General features: G+C 41.4%; 1 protein-coding gene across 16 annotated transcripts in view; it reads left to right on the plus strand.

Moving 5' to 3' along the window:
* Window positions 1-26472, plus strand: part of LOC140714366 (R3H domain-containing protein 1-like) — a 160318-nt gene that overhangs the window by 37670 nt on the left and 96176 nt on the right. For 12 of the 16 annotated variants that reach the window (XR_012095870.1, XM_073025577.1, XM_073025603.1 and 9 more), the window contains 3 exons: window positions 14059-14268; window positions 24753-24794; window positions 26223-26312. The exons of 1 other annotated variant lie outside the window; for it this stretch is intronic. Coding sequence is in view for 14 of the 15 variants with exons in the window: in XM_073025577.1 (XP_072881678.1) it covers window positions 14098-14268; window positions 24753-24794; window positions 26223-26312 (303 nt within the window). In the remaining variant the exon portion in view is untranslated. The remainder of the gene's footprint in view (window positions 1-14058; window positions 14269-24752; window positions 24795-26222; window positions 26313-26472) is intronic. 3 more of the 16 variants (XM_073025650.1, XM_073025696.1, XM_073025622.1) reach the window with 2 other exon arrangements.

Below are 26472 nucleotides of genomic sequence, written 5' to 3' on the forward strand. Positions count from 1 at the left end.
AATTATTGTAAATCAGTCATTTGTACTCACCCTCATCAACATGGAAAACACTCGAAGCATTGTGCTGCCTTATGGCAGTTATTTAGTTTATAATATTTTCGCTTAGTAATTCATTTTCTAGTTAAAATTAGAAGAGTTTTAACTATATTTGTTTTCTGTACTACATCGCGGGATGCTATGACGTCACACCCGGTTTCGCGATGTCTTGTGGGAAAAATGCCGTTTGCGATAAACGGAAAGGCAGGGGTCGAGCGGCGGAGCGAAACGCTGCTTTTAAGTTAAAGGCGATCAATAACTTTTCCTGGTAGGCTGCAGTATATATATTTTTTACCAGTCGTTAGGAGATATTGGAATGTTGTTCAGTAAAGAAGTATACGCAACGTATATTTAAAAGTAGCCGCGTTACGGGCACGGTTCGAAAAAAAGCATTTGCAATATGTATTTGTTTTTGTTACCATATGGATTTAATTAAAAGTTAAAAAATCCTCACGTGTAATATCTTTCTGTGTAAATATCTCATATTACAACGTGGGACACCTGCGGCCTAAAATCCGGTGCGGCCTTTACAATTTAAAAAATTGATTTTATTTCTAAATTTAGAGCCAGCGGCTTTTAATCAGGTGCGCTCTGTAGTCCGGAATCTACGGTAATGATCTGAAAGAAACAATATACAAGTGCCATCAAGTTTTGGGGCATTAGCATGTCTAGGAAAGGATTTAGAGCATTGGAACAGCCCAGGACAGCACCTAACCTTCAGCCCACGATGTTGTTCCAACCTATATAAACCTACTCTGTGGTCAGTCAGTTGGACGGCATGGTAGTGTAATAGTGTAGCGCTGTTACAGCACCAGCAACTCGGGTTTCATTCTGTTGCTGTCTGTATATTCTCCCCATGACCATGTGGGCGTCTTCTGGGTATGTCGTTTTCCTCCCCCATTCCAAAGACGTGGGTTAGTTGGCTAATTGGACACATAGATGTAATTGGGTGGCATAGGTTCGTTAGGCTGGGAGGGCATGTTATCATGCAATATTGCTAAATAAATAAAGGAAAATCCAGCTACTCCTGCACAGCCCATAAAACCTCTTTTTTAAACATCCTATCTAGGAGTGTAGTAAATGACCATATTATATTTTAGCCTCTAGCTCTACCCTAGCAGTGCATTCTAGGCAACCACCACTCTCTGTACAGTAGAATAAAATCAAACCTACATCTGACAGTTCCTCTAAACTTTCCTCCAGTTCACCTTAAACAGATGTCCTCTGGTATTGACCATTACCACCATGGGAGAAAGGTGCTGGTGATCCACTCTATCTGTACCACTCAGAATTTCTGTATCTTTATCAAATTTCCTCCCATCCTCCTCCACGCCAAGTAGAAGAGCCTTGGCTCACTCGACCTTTCCTCATAAGTCGTTCTCTAATCCTGGCAGCATCCTCTTTTGCATGCTTTCTAAGGCTTCCACATCCTTGGGGTGACCAGAACTGAACACTATTCTCCAATATGCTCTGACCAGAATTTGTTTTAGAGCTGCAACATTACCTGTCGGCTCTGGACTCAATCGCCTGATCAGTAAAAGGTCATAACGCCATATGCCACCTAGTCCATACAGGTTGACAAGGGTAGTTGTGGAGTCCAAGATCTCTCTGTTCTACCACACTGCCAAGAATCCTGCATTAACCTTGTACTCTCCCTTCAAGTTCGATCTTTCAAACACTGTTTTGGTTTGAACTCCATCTGTTACATCTCTGCCCAACTGTGCATTTTGTCTATATCTCATTATAACCTATAACAACCTTCCACACTATTCGCAACACATCTTCATGTTATCTACAAGCTTACTAACCCACCCTTCTAATTCCTCATTTAATTCATTTATAAAAATCACAAAGAATAGGGATCCCAGAACCTATCCCTGTAGAATATCACACACAAAATGCTGGTGGAACACAGCAGGCCAGGCAGCATCTATAGGAAGAAGTACAGTCGACGTTTCGGCCTGACGAAGGGTCTTGGCCCAAAACGTCAACTGTACTTCCTATAGATGCTGCCTGGCCTGCTGCGTTCCACCAGCATTTTGTGTGTGTTGTTTGAATTTCCAGCAACTGCAGATTTTGTTGTGTCCCTGTAGAACATCACTAGTTAACTAGTTGGTAACAGATGCGCTCCATCTACAACCCCTTTTGCAGGCAAACCAATTCGGATTCCAAGTATCCGTGGATTCCATGTCTCATTTATTTACATTTTCTACATAAATTATGTGAAAGTGAGTTTTATTCCATATCTGAAATTTTTGGGTTGTGAAAGTAGAATTGTGAATAAGTGAGTTACTGTTCTACAAACAGCCGAAATGCAGGGGTCCACATGCAGTTAAAATTGAAGCTAATAATAACAATTCTTGGGGAAAACCATTGTGAATGAGAGAATATTTGAAATCTGTGTCTTGCACTTGCTGTTAATTACTATCACACACATACTACCTCTGATTCCATGAACTTAGATTTTTGTGAATACTCTCGTAAGTAATCATGTCGTCAATGTCTCAAATCACCCACATTAAGAAGTTTATCTCGGATAATGAATCATAACCTGCTTTCTGCAAAACTCAGCTGGCTCTTGATTTATATTTGTGTAGTTTATCTGTCAGGTGAAAGGTTGTACATAAGCTGGAAAGTTCTGTGGTTAATTAGGTTCTCCTTCCTGCACTTGAGAAGTGGTTGAGCTCTTACTGTGAATGCTGGAAATAATCAAATTAAAAGCAACAGAATATGTTGTAGCGATGTGCTACACACAGCGCTGAAATAACGACAGGTAGTCGGTAAGTCGTTTCGAGACCAGTTTATTCAAACTTCGCGGCACTGGCATTTAATCCCTAGTGTCTGCCCTCTCCGGGCGGAAATGACATCAGAGGTGCATTACCAAAGTCTCCCCCTGCGCGCTGGCTATTTGTGAGCCGGTTCGCCTGCACAGAAAGTGGGTCGCCACATAACCCCCCCCCCAAGAACTGGCGATACACCCCCCAATGCCCACAGTCTGGATCAGCCTCTGTTTGGGAGGTCTGCCTCTGTTTGGGAGGTCTGCCTCTGCGCCGCGGTGCCTGAACCTCGACCGGCTGTGCCAAGTCCACATGGGCTGGTTTGAGTCGGTCCACCGTGAAAACCTCCTCTCTCCCCCCAATGTCCAGAATGTACGTGGACCCGTTGTCATTGATCACCTTGAACGGCCCCTCGTACGGCTGCTGTAGCAGTGCTCAGTGTCTGCCCCTTCGTGCAAATACAAACTTACAGTCCTGCAGGTCTTTGGGTACATGGGTCGGGGTCCGTCCGTGATGTGAAGTCGGTACGGGGGCCAGGTTGCCGAGCCTGTCGCGTAGTCTGTCCAGGACTGCTGTGGGTTCTTCCTCTTGCCCCCTTGGGGCTGGTATGAACTCTCCCGGGACGGCCAGAGGTGCACCGTACACCAACTTGGCCGACGAAGCATGCAGATCCTCTTTCAGCGCTGTGCGAATTCCAAGCAGGACCCAGGGATGCTCGTCCACCCAGTTTGCTCCTCTCAGGCGGGCCATGAGAGCCGACTTCAAGTGACGGTGGAAGCATTCAACTGTGGTGGTAGGCAGTAGTGTGGTGTAGCTGCGTTCCCAACAGGCTGCCCACAGCCGACCACAGGCTGGAGGTGAACTGGGTGCCTCTGTCGGAGGTAATGTGGGCTGGTACCCTGAAGCGTGCTACCCAGGTTGCAATCAGTGCTCGGGCGCAGGAATCGGCAGATGTGTCGGTGAGCGGAACCGCCTCTGGCCACCTCGTGAACCGGTCTACCATAGTTAGGAGGTACTGCACTCCTGGGGACACTGGTAGGGGGCCCATGATATCCACATGAATGTGGTTGAACCTCTGGTGGGTGGGTTCGAACTGCTGCGGCGGGGCTTTAGTGTGCCGCTGCACCTTGGCTGTTTGGCACTGCGAGCACGTTCTGGCCCATTCACTGACCTGCTTGCTAAGTCCGTGCCACGCGAACTTGCTGGAGACCAGCAGGATGGTTGTCCTGATAGATGGGTGTGCCAAACCGTGTATGGAGTCGAAAACTGGCCGCCTCCAGGCTGCCGGGACGATGGGGTGAGGTTGGCCGGTAGCCATGTTGCACAGGAGGGTCCTCTCACCTGGGCCTATGAGAAAGTCCTGCAGCTGCAAACCCGAGACTGCGATCCTGTAGCTGGGCATCTCGTCGTCTGCCTGCTGCGCCTCTGCCAGTGCTGCATAGTCCACCCCCAGGGACAGGGCCTGGACAGCTGGTCTGGAGAGTGCGTCCGCCACGACGTTGTCCTTTCCCAAGACTTGCTGGATGTCTGTCATGTACTCGGAGATGTAGGACAGATGTCACTGCTGGCGAGCTGACCAGGGATCGGACACCTTCGTGAACGTGAAGGTCAACGGTTTGTGGTCCGTCAACATGGTGAACAGCCTTCTAAGAAGTACCTGAAATGCCGGATTGCCAGATACAATGCCAACAGCTCCCGGTCGAAAGCACTGTACTTGAGTTTGGGTGGTCGTAGGTGCTTGCTGAAGAACGCCAAGGGTTGCCAGAGCCCCTCCAGCACCCCACTGACTGCTGTGTCGGATGCGTCCACCGTGAGTGCGGTCGGAACGTCCATTCTAGGGTGCACCAGCATCATGGCATCTGACAAGGCTTCCTTGGCTTTAATGAAAGCGGCCACGGCCTCCTCGTCCCAAGTAATGTCCTTGCCTTTACCCGGCATCAGGGTGTACAAAGGGTGCATGATACGGGCTGCTGAGGGGAGGAAATGGTGGTAGAAGTTCATCATGCCAACGAACTCCTGCAGGCCTTTGACCATGTTGGGCCAGGCAAAGTGGCGGATTGCATCTTCCTTGGCGGGCAGAGGTGTTTGGTAATCCTGTGGCCCAGGAAGTCGATGGTATCGAGACCGAACTGGCATTTGGCCAGGTTGATCGTGAGGCCGAAATCACTCAGGCGGGAGAAGAGCTGGCGGAGGTGGGACAGATGCTCCTGGCGACAACTGCTGGCTATAAGGATGTCATCCAAATAGATGAACGCAAAGTCCAGGTTGCGTCCCACCGCGTCCATTAGCCACTGGAACGTCTGTGCGGCATTCTTCAGGCCGAACAGCATTCGGAGGAACTCGGAACAGGCAGAACGGGATGATAAGTGCTGTTTTGCGGATGTCACCGGGATTTGATGGTATCTTCGGACGAGGTCTACTTTGGAAAATATTCTTGCCCTTTGCAGGTTTGCTGCAAGGTCCTGTGTGTGCGGCACGGGGTAGCGGTCTGGAGTTGTAGCCTCATTCAGTCTGCGGTAGTCGCCGCATGGTCTCCAACCCCCAGCTGCTTTGGGCACCATGTGCAGGGGGGAGGCCCATGGGTTGTTGGACCTCCGTACGATCCCCAATTCCTCCATCCTCTTGAACTCCTCCTTCTGTGTTGTGTGCGCCTCCCTGCCGGGTCTGGTCTGGTTTGCTGTCGGGCGCGTGGCCTGGTAATCTGACCAATGGACGCCACGCTCTCCCTCTTGGCTTTCCACAGCACGTCTGCCCGGGCCGCCACCTTCCGGGGGTTTCTGAAATCTGCGTCGGCCAGCAGCAGATGTATGTCCTCGGGCAGTTGCTCTAGGTACGCTTGCTCGAAAATGAGGCAGGGCTTATATCCATCAGCCAGGGCCAGCATCTCGTTCATCAATGCTGATGGCAGCCTGCCTCCCAAACTGTCCAGGTGAAGCAGGTGGGCACCCCGCTCACGCCGTGAGAGGCCAAAGGTCCCAATGAGCAGCGCTTTGAATGCTTCATATTTGCCTTCTTCCGGGGGGCGACTGTATGAAATCCGCAACCTGGGCGGCTGTCTCCTGGTCAAGGGCGCTCACCACGTGGTAGTAACGCATGGAATCAGAGGATATCTGCCGAATCTGGAACTGGGCTTCTGCTTGGCTAAACCACACGCGTGGTCGCAGCATCCAGAAAGCCTGCAGTTTTAGTGAAACTGCGTGAACAGATGAGTCGGTCATCTTTGGTCCAAATCCCGTTTGGACCATCGGGGTCACCAATGTAGCGATGTGCTACACACAGCGCTGAAATAACAACACGCAGTCGGTAAGTCGTTTCGAGACTAGTTTATTCAAACTTTGCGGCGCTGGCATTTAATCCCTAGCACCCGCCCTCTCCGGGCGGAAATGACGTCAGAGGTGCATTACCAAAGTTCCCCCCCCCCGCGCGCTGGCTATTTGTGAGCTGGTTCGCCTGCGCAGAAAGTTGGTCGCCACAATGTCCTGCAGAATGAGCAGTTGGTTTGGGGGGGGGGGGGGGGAATATAAAAAATTAGCATCTGTGGCTCATAATCTTTCATGATTATGGAACAGGACAAGTTTTTAACTGGAATGTTAATTGTGTTTCTCTACTTATCTGTTTTGTTCAGCTGCAAACTTTGCAGCTGAAAAGAGTGAAAAGGTTATGTTTTTTCCTCTTTTTAGTTATAATGAAGAACCATACAAGCATACTTGTTCTCTGTTGCTTGTAGGCAAGAATAATTAATAGGCAGAAACTTAGCTATAAATGTATATAATATGAAATATTTAACAAGTAGAAAATAATATTCAAAATGATTGCCCTGGTCCAAAAACATCAAATCAATTAATCATGATGGCAAATTTGTAAAGTCTTCCACAAGAATGTAAGAAGAAAAAAGTCTAGATAGATAGATAGATAGATACTTTATTCATCCCCGTGGGGAAATTCAACTTTTTTCCAATGTCCCATACACTTGTAGCAAAACTAATTACATACAATACTTAACTCAGTAAAAAAATATGATATGCATCTAAATCACTATCTCAAAAAGCATTAATAATAGCTTTTAAAAAAAAGTTCTTAAGTCCTGGCGGTAGAATTGTAAAGCCTAATGGCATTGGGGAGTATTGACCTCTTCATCCTGTCTGAGGAGCATTGCATCGATAGTAACCTGTCGCTGAAACTGCTTCTCTGTCTCTGGATGGTGCTATGTAGAGGATGTTCAGAGTTATCCATAATTGACCGTAGCCTACTCAGCGCCCTTCGCTCAGCTACCGATGTTAAACTCTCCAGTACTTTGCCCACGACAGAGCCCGCCTTCCTTACCAGCTTATTAAGACGTGAGGCGTCCCTCTTCTTAATGCTTCCTCCCCAACACGCCACCACAAAGAAGAGGGCGCTCTCCACAACTGACCTATAGAACATCTTCAGCATCTCACTACAGACATTGAATGACGCCAACCTTCTAAGGAAGTACAGTCGACTCTGTGCCTTCCTGCACAAGGCATCTGTGTTGGCAGTCCAGTCTAGCTTCTCGTCTAACTGTACTCCCAGATACTTGTAGGTCTTAACCTGCTCCACACATTCTCCATTAATGATCACTGGCTCCATATGAGGCCTAGATCTCCTAAAGTCCACCACCATCTCCTTGGTCTTGGTGATATTGAGACGCAGGTAGTTTGAGTTGCACCATATCACAAAGTCCTGTATCAGTTTCCTATACTCCTCCTCCTGTCCATTCCTGACACACCCCACTATGGCCGTGTCATCAGCGAACTTCTGCACATGGCAGGACTCCATGACTAAACGTGTGTGGAGGGAGAAAAACTGGGTGAGTGGCAGGGTAATTGAACAGGAGTGTGTGAGAGCATCTGGATGGGTCTAAAGGAGAGTGAAAGAGATAAGAGGAGTAGGTTACTTGAAGTTGGAGAATTCCATGTTCGTGCTGTTGTGTTGTACAATAATTGGGCAGAACTTTATATCGGATGCACCCTGGTAGTAGCGAGGCTGAGGACAGACGGCTTAATGTGTGACTGGGAAGGGGAATTAAAATGTGGAACGGCCAGGAGCTCAAGGTGGCTGTTGCAGACAGAGAGCAGATGGTTGGCAAAGTAATCATTGGTCTGGACACGAGATCACCAACATACAGGAGGCCACCCATTGCAATAGATGAATTTGGGGGACGTTCATGTGGATCATGGACCCTGGATCGATTGTGTTGGAACGGGTGTTTTACCTCCAATTTCAGAGAATTCCCTAGGAAGAGGAAGAGATGAGTAGGGAAGGATGATCAAACAAAGAGTCATGGAGAGTGCTGTCCCTGCAGAAATCAGAAGGGGATGGTGAGTGGATGGTGTGTCTGGTGGTCAGATTGTGTTGTAGCTAGCAGAAGTGTTGGAAAATAACGTGATGAATGCAGAATCTGTTAGGTGAAAGGCAAGGACATTGTTCTGCCAAGGGAGGGGAGAGAGACTGAGAGTAGAGTTGCAGGAAATCAAGCAGTTGTGGATGAGAGCTCCATCAACAACAGTGGGGTGGTACTGAGTGGGAGATTTATCCCTATACCACTTCACTCATCTTCACGCAGGGGCCTAAATATATTGGGTGAAACTGATTCACATATCCCACCTCCAACCTTGTCTATCGAATCTGTCACTCTCGATGTGGCTTGCTGCTCTACATTTGTGAAGCCAAGCGCAAACTAAGTGATCACTTTGCCAAGCACATGCACCCTATCTGTAATGCTTATCTGACAGTCCCAGCTGCTGACCATTTTAATTCTCCCTTCTTTCCAAACCCAGTTTCTTTCCCCACCCTCTCTGCTTTCTTCACACATCACCTTAGTCTCTCTCTAGCTTTCTTTCTGCCTGGCTCCACCTGTCGCCATCTGCCTGTCAAGTAGTGCCTGCTCATTTGTCTCCACCTAACCCAAGCTAGTTTTTCCCCTATGCTAGCCCTCCATTTTGTATACTGGCTTTCTCCTGTCAATGTTCAGCCCAGATCAATGGTCATCTCCATTTCCCTCCTCAGATACTGCCACTGGGTTCCTCCAGTTAAAAATAGTGGTTACATTGGTTGTCATCTTGGCATTCATTTCATTCTATTGTGCTGTATTTACTGTGAATGCTTGCAGGGAAATGAATCTCAGGGTTGTATATGGTGACCATTTATGCACTTAAGTAATAAAATTACTTAGAAAATTATGCACATTATAGAGCAGTTCCAATAGAGTAAATGTAATTTCACTATTTAGAAAAATGAGACGAGAGTGGGAGAGCTACAGGCGGATTAATCTATCATCAATGTAATATCAAGATAACAAAAAAAGCGGATCAGGATGGGTGGATTGCATGTTATCTATTTGAACTTCAACAAGGCCTTTGGAAAGGTTCTCTTGTGGCAGGTTTGTCTAGAGTGTTGGGTCTCGTAGAATCCAGGAAGAGCTAGTTAAGTGTTCATATTGGCTTGGAAGGAGGAAGCAGAGGGTGATTGACAACTGTTACTCAGAATGAAGGCTGGTGACCAGTATTGGTCTGCAGGGTTCAGTGTTGGGACCCTTGTTATTTGTTATTTATATAACTGATTGTGAATGCAGGTGGCCTGTTCAGTACATTTGTGAATGGCACAAAGTTAGGCGTTGAGTGAAGATCAGTTAGGGAAGTGGGCCAAGGGTGGGAGGAGGTGAAATGAGGGGGGACAAGACATTTTAGCATACTAGCTTTCATCAGTCAGGGCACGTGTGTTTGGACATTATGGTGTAGTTGTACAAGTCATTGGTGAGGCGATTCTTACATTATTGGTACATGACCATGTACATTATTGGTCATTCTGTTGTAGGAAAGATGTTAAACAAAGGATTGCAGAGAAGATTTGAGAATGTTGTCAGAGCTAGAGGGCCTGAGTTACAGGGAGAAGTCCAGGCTAGGTACTCATTTCTTGGAATGCAGGAGAAGGAGCGACCTTGTAGAAATGTTTAAAATTATGAGAGGCGTGTGTAAAATGGATAGTAACAGTGAGAGAGACCAAGACGAGGCAGCATAGATTTAGGGTGAATCAGTAAATGGAATGCTGGAGTTTAAGTGGTTATGGGTCAAACACAGGAAATCGGACTAGCTGGTTAGGCACATAGTTGGCATGGACTTGTTGGACCGAAGGCCAGTATCCATGCTGAACTGTCCATGGCTCTAACTCCGTATGAGGAAAAGTGTCAGTCTGGAATAAAGGAATATTAATGATATTAGACAAAGTTCATGTAGAATTTATGAAAGGGAAGTAGTGTTTGACTTTGAGGGTATAGCCAATAGAATAGATGAGGAAAGACACAGATGTGTGTTTAGATTTTCAGATTGCCTTTTATCATGAAATTAATATTGCAAAATTAAAGCAAGTGGAATTTAAGAATTATTCCACCGACATACTGAATCAGATATATTTAAGAAACAGGGCGAAATCTCTGGAATATGGGGATGAGTGGTGTGCCACAGGTATTGGTGCTGAGGTTGCAGCTATTCACAATGCAAATCAAACTGGATTAGTGACCTGAGATGTATTATTTTTAAGTCTGCAGTATCTGTAAGACATTTGGGGTTGTGAAATAGGAGAGGCTTCAAGGTGATTTTTAAAAGTTGAGTAAGTGAGCAAATGAAAAATAAGAGCAAAGTTAATCACTTTGGTAATAAAAAAAAATGAAAGGTAGAACATGTGGAATGTTCATGTAGAGAAGGATCTGCATGCCTGTGTTGAAAGTAAATATAACAAGTAGAAAATGAGGCAAGTTGCATATTAGCCTTGGCTGAGTACAGGAGTAAGAAGGCTGATGGTGAAATATGAAACTTAAAGGGAACTTCAGGAGGAATGACTTCATTCAGAGGGTGGTGTGAGTGTGCGAATGTGATGGATGCTGGTTTGATTGCAACATTTAAGATAAATTTGGATAAGTAGATGGGCGAACGGGGAGGGCTGTGGTCCAAGTGCAGGTTGATGAGGCTAGGGAAGATAAAAGTGATGTGGACTAGATGGGCTGAAGGGTGAGTTTTTGTGCTGTAGTGTTCTTTGATGCTGTAGAAAGACTTAGGAAAAGCAATTGTGCTGACTAGCCCAGTATTCGTTCAAGTTTGGAAGAATTGAAGGGAATTTAATTAAAACATACACAATTCTAACATAGCTTAGCAAAGGAGGATAATCTTACTGCTGTGGGGACGGGCAAAGTATCTTGATCTAGAGACCACAATCTTGGCCTATGAGACAAAATGTTCAAGACTGAATAACAAGAAATTTCCTCACTGGGGGTGGTGAACTTTTCAAACTCTCTACCATAGTATGCTGTTGGTGGCCAAGGACTGGCAGGGTGGGGGGGGGGGGGTGTGGAGGAGTTGAATAGACTTTTAGAAACAAGGTAGTAACAGGCATGGGGAAAGCAAGAATCTGCCACTGTGATTGAAGAGCAACCATGATTGTATCAAATGGTGGATCAGGCAAAAAGGGAAACACCCTCGTACTTCCACTTGTGTGCTTCTATGGTATTGGAATGTGTCTGAGAATAATTAGATTTTAAATCTGAAGTAGTATCATTAACTTTGTAAAGTTTACCAGTGACATCATTTCCGGATTATGATGTGCACGTTTTCATTGTTGTACTCCAAACTGCGAAAATGCTTTAGAAAAGGTTTAATTAAGAAAATTGTCAAGAGATTAAACTGTTAGTGAATTGAAGTAAAGAAATTAAAAGGAAACCTGATCCAAATCTCCAAAATACTGAATGAGAATTTGAAATGGACAGTGAAAGGAGACATTAAATCTAAATTAATTGACAACACCTGGAGAAAGCGGTCATCTTTAGTTCAGGACAGCCAAAGAAAGTTGGGTAATGGAGGGAAGGAAACATAAAAGCAAAATAAGAGGTTTCAGAAACCGCTTAGTTTTGTTACTTGGTGTACAGCAAAGTGACATCCAAGTTGCAAGTGTCAGCACTTGACTAGTTGATCCCCAGCAGAGTTGGGGGGGGGGGGGTTGAAGGGCCCGTACCTATGCTGAATGCATCTCCGATTCTGAGAATTTAAAATCACTGGAACATTTCAAAATACCTGTCGTCATCTTAGTTATTTAGGAAAATACCTGTATTTTTTGGATTATTTCAGAGGAGAGCTTGCTTGACCACAAATGAAAGATCAAGATTTTTAAATTTAACATATACATAGGAAAGTAATGATTTGAATGTCTATTGCTTTAATTATTCAGGTTTACAATTGATTTCCTCCATCTTTTTTGTATTCTGGATTGTGTAAGACCCTTTGTCTTGTGTGCCCCGTGGAGTTGCAGGGGCAAATCAAAGGTCCACCATCTCCTATGGAAATCATGTATTTAAGTTTGTGCTCTGTAGAAGGTTGGTAATAGAACAGTTAAATTTCACCTGGGTCTTTGGACTGATTTTGCAAGAGAGTACAGGAATTAAAAACCAGTAGAGTAACAGATTTATCACCTGGTGCTATGAATTAATTCTCGCCTCTTAGTGCTTGATTTGGTTGTGGAATGTTGCACTATTCTGCTAGCATCATTCCAAGGCCACAGTCCAGTGAATGAGTATATTCAAAATGGAAGTTCCTGTGAGAATTACATTTGGAGTGATTAAGAAATTCAGTGTTTATGTTTTTGGCTCCATTATGCAATAAGCAGTGACATCTTTCTTGCTATTCTGCAGAGAAACTAATTTGTAAATGTTAACAATATGATAAAGAGCTCCTTGATTAAGTCATATCCTCTAAACATTTCAAAATTTCACAACCTTTTTTTTAAAAGTTGGCCCACAGATAGAATTTGAAAGGTTGTAAAGTTCCGGTAATCTGCTTTACATGCTCCCTTGCCACTCACTTGATTCACAAGCAATTTAGTATCGTGGTATAACATCTTTTTTAAAAAGTGAATAAAGAGTTTCAGAATTACTAGAAATTGCTGGAGATTCCAGTAGTCCATAAAATTTTTTCCAATCCAGCACAACCAAAGTACCAAATTTAGGACCTTATCAGTATTTTGCAGTAATTTGTGAAATATATTTGTGTTCTTAAAGTGCTGAATTGCAGTGATAATGGTAACAAAAGGACTTCCACAGAATAGTAAACATCTAATGCATTATCTTTTTTGCTTTAGGCTTTTTAATACATAAAGTGACTCAGAAGCAACAAACTCAAAAAAACATTTAATTTTCTAGTTCATAGATTTTTGTTGTATAACCGTATACATTTCCTTGCCTTTGGTTCAGTTAAGGTGACAAGGGGCTGTAAATTCAACTCCAGTCTTGCTAGACATGGCGGAATCCAGTGTGCTTGATTCTTTTAACCTGATACTTCGCACATTCATTTCAACCACCTGGAGCTGGCCTGTTCTGGATTTTTGAGGGCAGCTGCAATGGCCAACTAAGTCATATCCTCTAAACACAAAAATACAACTACAGATGCTGTGGATCAAAGAATACGTACACAATGCTGGAAGAACTCAGCAGGTCAGGCAGCATCCATGAGAAAAGAGTAGCCAACGTTTCGGGCTGAGACCCTTCCCCCCCATTCCTGATGAAGGGTCTCGGCCCGAAACGTTGGCTACTCTTTTCTCACGGATGTTGCCTGACCTGCTGAGTTCTTCCAGTGTTGTGTACATATTCTGATATCCTCTAAACGTTTCTAAATTTGACAACCTTTTTTACAAGTTGGTCCACAGACATGCAATGGAATAATATTGATTTATTTGGCAACTTTGGTTTTGGACATACTTGATGTAATCTCATAATTTATAACATTTTAGTAAAGCAATTGAGCAGTATTTAATAAAAACTAATTTCCTGTAATTATACTGTACATGAAGGTTTGTGGTAAAAATCTATTGTTTACAGTTCTTAATATAACTTTTTTGCAATCTGAAAATATTGGTAGTCTTAAAGCTCAATTTGTATTTGCACAAAGAGCAAATACACAGTGCTTTAATTTAAAAAAAACCTTTTAATCGATCTTTTATACATGGTGCCAAAATTGCTGCAGTGCCTACTGCTTAATTTCTGTTGGCAAGGTGATGTGATACTTTATCAAATGCCTTTGAAGATCCTGTTCTTAAAATTCATGACACTTAGTGTACCAGCAAGTTTCTTCTTCAAGGTATTGATTTATAAATATGAATGTGCAAGAAAGATGAGCTATTTTTCTAGCACTATGACAAAGGTAACGTGAACTGCAGTGTGAAACTTGGATTATTTATTTTGTTGCAGGTTCTCCAATTTTAGTAGAATCAAGAGTGAACTTATCCAATGAGAATGTCTGATATTAGTATAGTGAAAGAAGAAGCCGAAGCAATGAGGGGTAAAGAGAATACCCTTAAGCAGACATCAATAACAGAAAATCTGGTAAAATCAGAAAGCCATGAATCAAAGGCACTGGAAAAAGATGAAAGCTGCGTAGATAAGAGAATTGACTCTCAGGTAAGATCTGCTGAGCTTATCTGCTTGTGTTAATGTTGGTATGGTTGCTTTATTACCTTTTGTTGTTTTTGTGCCCTATGCTGAATAATAGAAGCAGGTTAGCTGTTTCCTTTGTAGTCTTTTAAAATTTAACCACCTATCCCTGTATGGCTGTGAACTAATTTAAAATTATCACCATAAAGGAGATGTTTACCTTTTTGTCGGTGGTTGCTTAAGCAGAACAACTTCAAACCTATTTATTACAGGATAGCTATTTAAATTTAGGAACATAAATTACTTTATTAATTAATTAGACTAACGCTTATTTTGCAAAATGACGAAGGCAGTGACATTTGTAGAGTTCTGAATTATCTGGTAGCTTTCTAAAGCAGACCTTATCAATGACTGTACTATTTAAAGGACAGTACCCATTTGTGTCATGATCTATGTAGAAAACATGGGATCATAGTCACAAGATTAAGTATAAGGTGTTTAGATCACACATTGTGAGCTGTATGTGGAGTTAATCGAAGCAGAACTTTAAGCATTGAAGTCTTGTCTTTCATTTATGGTATATGGCCTTTCTTGTGAGTCAATTGTTTATTGCCTACCCCTAAATACCCTCAAAGGTGATGAGTCTTCTGAGTCAAATTAATAAAAGTACTTTATTCTAGTACTGCTAGGTGATGAGTTCCAAGTTTTTATGATAGTGAACTTCCGGGAGACTTCTCTTGCACCCATTGCCTTTGTAAAATGTCATATAGACGGAGGTCAGTTACACAGCATTGGAACAGGCCCATCAGCCCTGTTTGTCCACGCTTACCAAACTGTCTGTTTGGGCTAGTTCCATTTCTCCACATTTAACTTGTATATTTCTAAACCTTACCAATGCATTATACCTATCCAAATTGTCTTATAGGTTGTACTTGTACCCATATCTGACAAGGTATGTTACTTACTTTTGAGTTGTTAGAAGTCTTGACAAAATACAACAAACTACTTAATATTTAATGCACACTGTTGCCCCACAGATTATGCTATGCACATCTGATTGAAGGTCAATGTTGGAAAAACCTCCAGGCAATATTCTGGATAAGCAGTCACCACATCTCTTTCGAATAATATGGAATACCATATTTTTCTCTAAAGATGTCTTTTCTCTTGGAGCTTTGTGCTATAAACTGATCAGTTCAGTGAGTAACATGTACAGTATCATTATGACTTGTTAATGAAGTAATTTCCTAACAAAGGTTCAAAAGTTCAAAGTAAATTTTATTATTAAAGTACATATGTCACCGTATCCAACCCTGAGATTCAAATTTTGTGGGCATACTCAACAAATCTTTGGAATAGTAACTATAACAGGATCAATGAAAGATCAGCCAGAGTGCAGAAGATAACAACTGTGCAAGTACAAATATAAATAAATAAACTATAAATAATGAGAACGAGTTGATGAGTCCTTAAAAGTGAGTTAATTGGTTGTGGGAACAGTTCAATGATGGGGCAAGTGAAGTTGAGTGTAGTTATCCCCTTTTCTTCAAGAGCTTGATGGTTGAGGGGTAGAAACTGTTCTTGAAGCTGGCGTTTCAAATCCTAAGGCTGTTGTATCTTCTATCTTAGTGGTCCCCAACCAGTCAATCGCAATCAACCGGTTGATCTTTGAGATTTTCCCAGTAAATCCAAAAAAAAAGAAAACTGTGCACTGGACAGAAAAGACTGGAAGTAAAATCCTGCAACCCGGTAACAGCCTCTCCCCACAAACAGCTGTCCGCAGCAGGAGCACCGCTGTATCACCATCATCCTTATTGGTATTAACTTGTCTTTATAATGTTCACATTACAATACTTCTCCCCCTTTAAATTCCAACATTCCCCAAATGTAAAAACTGGGAAACAAAAAACAGTGGTGTCATTAGCTTGCGTACCTCTGAAACTTATACTAGTGTCTCAGTAACAGTTTACCAATACAAAACACCTGAAAAACGTGGCAGATTCAACATTCAGTCTAACAAAGGAAACTGTCCATTCAAATGTTCGGTCTGTCAGGAGGTTTGCGAGGGTGCTGTGCTGCAACAGATAAAAATTATTAAATCTAAGTACAGGAGCTGTCTTACTGACAGACACCTCACAGACTCTGACTGGCTGTCTGTAGTTATGAGCCGAATTTCAGGGAACTAGCAGAAGGTATTCAGCTCCAGTCATCACACTGAGTGCAACAGTCAAATTTTATTTATTTATTTTTTTCTGTTGAAATAAAATTAAATAACGAAACATAGAATTAAAGGTGTTGTAATGTGAGCATTATAAAAATAAGTAATACTAATCAAGATAATGGTAATACAGCAATACTACCGCCACAGAAAGCTGTTAGTAAAGACGGGTTGTTTCCAGGCTGCGGAGCTCCACTTCTGGTCCCTTCTGCCCGGTCGGTGTGCATGCGTGTGTCTAAACAATTTAGTAGGTCGATATTGCCTTTCACTAGGCCAAGGTAGAGGATCTTGGGCTTAAAAAGGTTGGCGACCACTATTTTATCTGATGGCAGCAGCAAGAAAAGAACATGACTGGATGGTGGGAACCATGATGATGGACACTGCTTTCCTACAACAGTCTTTTATGTAGCTGGTGGTGCAATGGCATCAGTGCCGGACTCCAGAGTGAAGGCTCCTGAGTTCGAATCCAAGTTGGGCCACCCCCGAGCATGCTTTCCATCTGTGCCGAGTTGAGGGTCAAGTCAGGAACATTCATATCGTAATCCGGTTAATCAGAAAGGAGACCAATCCTGACACCACGCACCAGACAAGAACAGCTGACTGTCTGGTGCGACACACTTAAAAAAAGATGTTAATATATTCAATGGTTGGGAAGTTTTTAACCAGTTATGGACCTGGCCATATCCACTACTTTTTGTAGGATTTCCTGTTCAAAGGTATTGGTATTTCCATCCAGGCTGTGAATATACTCTGCAACACATCTATAGAAGTTTGTCAAAGTTTTAGATATCACTTCTTAAGTTTCCAAGAGACAAAATTTGACACTGCCTCCAATTCTTCTAATTAAGAGCTTTACAAAGCTGACACGTTTGCATTCTCTGGAATAAGAGAGTGAGAATGGACCTGATAGACTGAAGTGTCTTGGTGAAATAGATGTGATAGAGTGTTTCCTTTTGGGTGAGAACTTTTGTTTAAAAAGGGGATTGTCTATTTAAAACAAATGAAACCTTTCCTTCCCCTCTTGGTGTTCATTGAATCTTTGGAACTATCCCTAAAAGGGTAGTAGAAAAGGTCCTTAGATTTTTAAGGTAGAGGTAAATAGGTTTTGATATACATGGGTGTATATGGTTCTTAAGGATAATTGGAACTACAGATTTGAGGTAAATTGGAGCAGCATTAATCTTATTAAATGGCATGTCAAGTTCAAGGTGCTGAATTGCTCACTGTCCTCAAATGTTAAGAATATGCTGCAGCAGATAACTGAAAATCTGATAAAAGATGGAGGTACTGAGTTGTTTTTTTGAAGACTTAAGGTATAGAATCGAAATTACTGTGCATCAGGTCAAGGTAATGGAAGACGGGCACATTGCAGTGCTGAGGGTGGCTGGTTTTTGCATGATTTGGAAGGTGTGCAGAGTACTTAGAAGGTTGTTGGGTTGAGTGATGACAGTAAAGTGGGGAGAACTAAAACCAGGTTATGAATTTATAAATGAGAACTTTATATAAACACGTCATTGGAGAAACAAGATCAATTACACCAATGGGCAGGAAGGATTGGTGCAAGTTATAGTCTAACTGAAAGGTTTTGAATGAATGCTGCTGGTGATTAGTGGTGTTCCGTAGGGCTTGGTGTTGGAAACACTTCACATTATATGTCAATGATTTGGATGACGGAACTGATGGTTTTGTGGCAGTGGAGTATTGTGGGCACTTTAGACCCCTTATCTAAGAAAATATTTGGAAAGGGTCTAGAGGTTTGAGAATTATTCTGGGAACAAAAGGGTTTGCATATGAGCTGCATTTTATGGCTCTGTGCCTGTACTCACTGGTGTTTAGAATAATGAGGAGAGGATCTCATTGAAACCTATGGAATATTGAAAGGCTGAGAGAGTGGATGTGGAGAGGTTGTTTCCTTTAGTGAGGGAGTCAGACAGCCGTGGAGGCCAACTCATTGGATATATTTAAAGCAGAGGGTAATGGGTCCTTAGTCAGGTTACAGGGAGAAGCAGGAGAATGGGGCTGAGAGTGATAATAAATCACCTATAATGGTATGGCAGAGCAGACTTGATGGGCTATAATTCTGCTATGTCTTGTGGAATTTGAGTGCATGGAAAGTTGATAACCAACCAGGATGGCCATATTACATTTAATTGGATGTAACAAATCATACCCCATCAGTTTAGTGACTTGAAATTGCAATGCCCATCTTGGTTTAATATAGAAGTGGGGTGTTGCATGGACCAGAGAAAGGGATTTGTGAATACAAAAGAAAATAGTTTTAAAGGAAATTCAACTGCACATAGACTACAAAGGATTTTGAGGTGCTGAGGGAAATTATTGTGAAGTAGAGCCAGTGACATGTGGATTATGAGATCGGAAGTAATTGAGAAACAGGAGAGACCCAAGAATAGATTCTTTATGACTTGTATTGTGCAGGGTGAGGAGACAAAACCCGCCTGTAGAGCATTTTGGTTACAACTGTACAGTGAGGAGTGGAATTCCTCATTGTGTGAATTCCTGAAAGTGTGGCTTTGAGTTGATGTTGGCAGAGAATTTCTGTGGTCAATTGTGTCAAAACTGTAGACAGATCACCAAGATTGCCCACCAGAAGCTTTGAGTTGAGAGTTGGCAATAACCACTGCTTTCTAAGGGACCATTCAATATTGATGCATCTGAAAATTTAGTATAGAAAATTACGTGAATAAATTTGTACAATTCTGTGTCCTCAAAAGATGTGAAAATGAGACTGCTAAGCTTGGGTATTCTGCATAAAATGAATTGACATCTTGTGAATAGCAATCTGATCTTTTTCACTTCCTTTTACTGTACCTAACAGAGCTGTAGAATTGTTTCTTTGTACTGTCCTCTGTCATGTATTATTCTTAAATGATGCAATATTATGTTTGTGTTGTTGCTATTCATATGAAATGTTGTCTTAGCATTTATCTCTGCATTTACCCTTTGAATTGCATATATTGTTAGATTCATATGTTTTTTTAAAAAAATTAATCTTTTCTGCATTTTGGCCATTGCTGGCTAAGTCAATATTTGTTACCCTTGAGAAGGTAGCCTTGAAAGCAGTGCTTCTGATGAAGTACACCCCAATGCTAGGTTTGAGTCTATCACAACAAAGCACGCTGACGCAGCTGAGAGTGTGCGACTTGGAAGGAGAACTCGCAGTTGATCATGTTCCCACATACCTGAACCCTTATCCTTGGTATTGGAGCTTGTAGGCTTGGAAGATATAATTAAGATAGAATGTGTAAATAAATAGCATAATTTTGTGGTGTAGAAAATCAGAGCTGTGGCTAGAGTACTTTCTCCTGGATTGTATTAAGCTGCTTAAGTTGTTGGTGATGAATGCAACTGGGCAAGTGAGAGGTATTTATTTCATCACCCTGAAGATGGTGAGTCAGAGTCTCCGACTTGGTCCTGTAGTCTTAAAGCAGCTGCTCTGGTTAAATGCTTGTTAGAATGTATCGATGGTGGGTTATTTTGCTGTGGTCATAGTTAGGTGGTTAGATTCCCCTGGACAAGAGAATATGCAGATGCTAACCTTGACCTGAAGCGTGGACTGTTTAGTCTTTTCTGTCATGTGAGCAGTTGGCCGGTAACCGAGCTTCAATTGCAGAGGAACTGTGAGTAGGATTGAACGTTATACAGTTGTCACTTTACACCTTTGCAGTACAAAAGAGATCATTGATAAAACTGATGAAAGTACTTTGATGGACTGCAGTGATTGAAGCTGTGAATTGAATTTGGAAACTATTATGCATTTTTTTAATATATATATATAGTTTTTAATGTGAATAGCTCTTTAATGAAATTGTTTTCCTTGCACCTTGGAGTTTTGATTGGAATGAGAAAGGAATGTGTTTTTATTATGAGGGTCTCCTAAATACACGAAGAGAAAAATGTAAATGGTGGAAATCTGAAATTTTAAGAAGTGAGAAATACTTTGTCAGTAACTTTTTGTGGAAGCCCCGGTGACACTCTCCTGGTTATTGTTTGACAATTGAATGGCATAATTGTTTCCTTGTTACTCACCCAAATGTGCAACTCGTCCATGTTGTATAGTGAAAAAGCAGGATTGCTTTGTTCCCTGAGGAGAAACCAGTAGGACCACATTCTTGGCAGCCAGTGCATAAATATCCTTACATCTGATGGAAACTGAGAAAGTTGAAGATGTTTGGAATAGGATGTTCCATTTTGAAATGCTGCAACAATGTCCTGGGCTAAGATAGCAAGAGCCAAGAACAACATCTATTTTATTCTGACTATTGCTCTGACTGTTGAAGAGTTAACATTAGATTTTCTTTTCACTGCTGTCCTTAGTTTATGTGTGATTCCTGACTTGCAATGGTTAAATCTAAACATTTCTCTGGTATGATTTGGCAAGTCAAGATGAACATAAAACTACTCAGTTCACCTGAAGTTAACCTAGGAACTGCTTTCAGATACAGAAAAAGAACCCACATTTCAACCAAGGTTCCCCTAGAAAATGTTAATTTTTTTTGGAAAACTCTTCCGGAATTGGAGGTGCTGTCACACAGACTTGTTCAATATCATGACTGAGTGACTTGTAGAATGATCTCAAGACTCAGGCTGGACTATGGTAATGTACAAGGGTAGATTCATTTATTCAGGAGAAGAGGTTTATCAATTGAGAGGTCTTCTGCCCCCCCCCCCCCCACCTCCATCTCTTTCTCTTGAAGCCTTAACATTTTGAATGGTACAATGGTATTTATCCCCTCCGCCCCCTTTCCCATGGGTCTATCTTTATGTGGATCATGACGTACACCAGTGCTGCTGCTTTGGTTTGAAGTTGTGATTCTGAGTATCTGTATCAGATTGTTCTCTCATCATTGAGGCAGTTCTTCTAATTTTGACAACGTCTGACCTTGGTTCAGTAAAGTCTGTGCTTGGCTCTTTAAACAAGCTGGAGTTTAAACAAGCATAGGCAATCAGGTGCATTTTGGAATGCATGAGAAGTTATTTGGAAGTTAATTATACTAGGTTTTTATTCCTTAAGATTCATTTAATTAAGTTTGTAATTCCCAGCATTTTGTTGTAAAGTTTGGATTCACCCATTAGTTTCATTCATTTTCTGTTTTTGGATAAGTCCAGTCATAACATCCACAATGCTTGTATCCCTTTCAAGTTGCAGATTACATTTTTGTTTGCAACAGCACTTTTAAAGATATCAAAATTAGAGCAGGAGATGGCTGCATTGCATTACAAGTCTGCTCTGCCTTTCATAAAGATCATGGTTGATCTTGTACTGCAACTCTTCATTCGGTGATCTAATACCCTGAGATTCTTTTGATATCTATCACCCCTTTAGAATGAACCTCCAGCCCTCCTTTGTGTATAGAAAATTTCAAACATTCGTTGGCCTTTGAAGAAATTATTTCTTACCCCTGTCCTAAATACATGGCTCCTTATTTCTGAGAATGTGACCACAGTACTTGATTGCAGTCAGCCATTTTTCCTTCATCTAGTCTATTGTGCCCTGAGACTTTTGAGGTCTTTTGTAATCTTTCAAGGACTCCCATCATTTTTCTAAACCCTAGAGAATGTAGACCATCTGCTCAGCCTCTCCTCTTGCAGCAAACCAATTGGGTGAATCTTTGCTGTCTCCCCTACACTGCATGTACTGCACAACCTTTATGTATTAAGCATCTTAATATATTCACAGTTTCAGATGCTTGACATGCAACATCATGCCTCCCAAGGTGGAAACTGAGTAAATGTGAGTTTCATTTGTAAAGCAGATAGCTTTTAAAATGTTAATTTTTTTCCCGCACGCTTGCATTATATTGAGGCTATAATGTATGTCTTTAAAAAAAATTATAATAAAGTTGTATAAAGAATTCTCAGGGTATAGGTTCAGTAGTTAACAACTTCTGCACACTGTTACGAACCCCGTAACTGGGTCACTTACCAGCAAAGATAGAGAGGTCCGTTGAAGTCTGATGGTACTATTTTTAACAGTATTTGATAAAAATACACAAAAATAATATCAATGCAAACATACAGATAATATACGTCGTCAATACTAAATCTAAAAGTGCGGGTATAATAATAATCAATAAGAAATAGCTCTATCGTTGTCTAGGGGATAATGTATTGTCCGATGGAAATATAAAAGTCACTCAGTTCATTCAGTTCATACAGGCTTCAGCCTTTGGGGACCGCTGGATTTTCAGTTGTTGGAGAGAGAGTGATTTTGAGAATAGAAACTTGCCAGCTTTCCTTTATCCGCTCTTGATCCGTATTCATCCTTTAGCGAGGCCGTTCCGTGGAGGACTTGTCATCTGGGCAAGGATGGACACACACACAAGCCTCCACCGGTCTCATACGTTTTTCCTGGTGTGTTTAAACGGGTTGTTCCCCAGACCCTCCTTTATCCTTACTCACGGGGTCTCAGATGTCAATCAGGTTGGGATGATGCAATCCCTCAAACAGCCCACTCAGGTCACCCCTGAGGGCTTCAATGAATAGTACAGTACTCAATACACAATTCCGTCTCCAAGAGACAATGGCCGTTATCCGTGGCTTTGTATCGCTGAGGCCAGGACACATTCCAAACCCTGTGTATTCTAGACATCTCTGTCTCATTTCCTGGGTCCCAGACCCGAGTTAATAACGATCTTGCGATTCTCAAAAAGAAGGGGGCTACTTTGTACCCTTCAGCCCCTCAGAGTTGTGGCACATTCGTAACAACACAAACTTAGATTCTTTTCTGATAAAGGCCAATGTACCACTTACCTTCCCAATAGTATGCTATACCTCGATATAGAGTGCAGCAACTTGTGTACATTGACACCTCGGTCTTTTCAAAAAAAAAACCTTATTTAGTCCCTCACTTTTTAACAAAACTAAATGCTATACTTCTCCTGTTTTGTACTCCGAATGTTTTCCATATTATAATGCATCTACAATATTATTACCTACCCACTCAGCTGTAAAAATATTTAGGGTTAATAATTATGTTTGAAACACTTGTAAAGAAATTTATTTATGGGTAAGCTTGTAGATGTATTCTACTGGTATATGTGGAGAATTTTTTGGCACAGTTGTTGTCTAGAAAGTCCACTGTCATTAGACATGGACCTTCACTTATCAAGAGCTTTGTCATAAAGTCATAATTTATTAAAACAGCTATTTCCATCCACTGTACTGTGCCAGCAGTCAGAGTCAGAATCGGGTTTAATATCACTGGCATATGTCATGAAATATGTTGTTTTGTGGCAGCAGTACAATGCAATACAGTAATATAAACTAGATTATAATAAGTGTATTTTAAAAATTTAAATTGTGTAGTGTAAAATGAGAGCAAAAACATTGAGGCAGTGTACATGGGTTCATTGTCCAGATATCTGATGGTGGGGAAGAAGCTGTTCGTGAAACATTGAGTGTATGTGAGTGAAACAATGAGAAGAGGGCATGACTTAGGTGATAGGGGAGGTGGGTTCGTTAATGAGAGATGCTAGTTTTTTGAGGTGTCGCCTTTTGAAGATGTCCTCTATGCTGGGGAGCTGTCTGTTTGGCAGGTTTTTCTGATTCAGTGCAGTCACCCCCTCTGTACCAGACAATGACGCAACCAGTTAGAATACTCTCCATGATACATCTGCAGAAATTGGTATCATACAAAGTCGCCTCAAACTCGTAATGAAAGGTACACTTATGGGTACCCATGGGTTAATGAGTTAGAGTCCCTTTCACACTAATCACATTCTATTTTTCCCACACTCCCATCAAATCCCTTGAGATTCTACTGTTCACACTCTTGGGGCAGTTTACATTGGATGATTAACCTGCTCATCTTTGGGATGCAGGAGGGACCTGAAGCAATGTGCAAGGGAAGCTTGTCACAGAGAACTATACGATTAACACAGACGGCACTAGAGATCATGTTTGAACCTCTATCATGAAAGCTGTGAAGGCAGCAGCACTATTACCTGTGCCACTGTGTTGCCTAGCAAAGTTGAATTGAATTTTTTATTTTAACGTATTTCTGAAAAGATTTTTCTTTGTCAAGTTGGAATATGGGGAAAATGGCTTTGAATTGCTTTGTTCAAAAGCTTATCAAATTTCACTGAAGATTTATTATGGTTTAGTTATATTGGTTGGCTTTGATTTGAACATCGCAATTCCAGTTAAATACCGAGATCTTATAATCACTTGGATCAGGTGGATATTGTGTTAAATCCATCATGAATTTATTGTCATACCTATTTGGTTATTTGAATACATTTTTTATTGTAATGATCTCTTGTCCACTGTACAGAGACATATACAAAGTCTTGGACAGGCGGGGAAAAGGTCTAAGGTATAGTAGAAGTGTCTCACAGCATGTTAGAGGAAGTAATATATGCTTGTTGACTCCTATGAAAGTTTGCAAGAAATGTATTTTTACATATTGCTTCATTTAATACAGTATAAAATTCTTGTGCATGCGTTTCTGATCAGATTTTGCTGTTTCTTTGAAAAAGATCTTGCGGTGCTTTTTTTTCTTGGCTTCTTGCTTAATAAAGCACTGATTCTATAATGCTTACTCAAGTTATTTGGGTGTTTTAGATGTGCCCATATTTTGATTGCTCAAGTGTGTGTATTTGAATTTTGCCCTTGTGGAAATATTTTGGACTTATTAATTGTGCATGGTTGTGTGCTTAGCGCTCATAGTTTAAAGCAAATTTTTCTTTGCTCTTTGAAAATTGGTTATCAAGGCTGTATGTTGTTGTTTGCACTGTGTGTTGTGGTTGCCAGTTTTACTTGAATTGAAATAATGTGCATCCTAAGATGCTTGTTTAAAAAGCATCCAAAATATTTTTTTATCTGGCACGAAGGACTTAAGGGATCAGCAATGTAATTAAATCTCAATTCTTTGAGGAAATACATTTCCATGGTTCTTAACATGCCACAATAAATGAAAGTATATTCCATTTTATAAGAACTAGTAGCCATCTTGAAGCAGGTTAGCTGTCATGTAGAGAAAGTAGCAGTCAGTGAATGGCACAAGATTGCATACTTAACCTGTTGAGCCATGTTGATAGCATCTTGTTTAATGTGTAGGTTAATTTTAACTCTGCAACCCCCCTCCCCCCCCCATTAATCCAAACTTCCTTGCAGAATTTTTGTTTCAAATTAGTGGTTTTTGAACACCTTTTTTGATCGTGTTTTCTGAGACTCCATGATGAAACATATGGGGGTCATGGTGATTGCTTTGGACAGCTGCTCTTAAAAATTCTTTCTTACTTTCTGAATCTTCTCAACTTGACCAGCATGATTTTGGCCACTTTGCTCGTGTTCTCAGATTGTAGAGCAGCTTCTCTTAAATGTAAAACCATAAACCTCTCTTATTATTCAACCAAACAGGCAATTATTTGCTTTTTGCATGGGAGGAATTGTTGGAGAATTGCATAAGAATTGTTTTTTTTTTGGATCTGAATTTAGTATTTTAATGGAGTAGGCCATTTAAGAAATTGGAATGGCAAGAGCTGTTAAAGTCTGTACCCTGTAATAACAATTTATGATCAGGTTATTATCTGATTTAATAAATTACTTCGATAATGCATTTATAGTTGGAAATCCAAACAAATCCGTTGACTATTTAAACACTTTGAGATTAAAAGTGAACTTATTTTTAAAGCTGTTACAGGGTATGCAGTTGGAATGAAGCAACTTCTGATGAAATAAATGAATCTAGAAAATATTTGTACATACTGCATTTGCCCTAATAATGAATATTTTCCTTCAGTCAAATGCAAAGTTAAAGCTAGTACGGAGTCTGGCTGTGTGTGACGAGTCCTCTCCTCCGCCCACAGCTGATGTTCCTCAGGAGAATCAGGTAAAATGCGTCAGTGCATTGAATGAGTAAATTATCTTGGTCTGCATTAATAAATTTTGCAAATTCAAATTTGTATCTTTGTTTCTTTTATTACTTTGTAGAAAAATATTGTTAATCATACAGAAATTATTTTTGTAAATAGGTGCTTCAGTGCGTTTAT

Source organism: Hemitrygon akajei, chromosome 2, assembly GCF_048418815.1.
Source record: "Hemitrygon akajei chromosome 2, sHemAka1.3, whole genome shotgun sequence".
NCBI lineage: Eukaryota > Metazoa > Chordata > Chondrichthyes > Myliobatiformes > Dasyatidae > Hemitrygon > Hemitrygon akajei.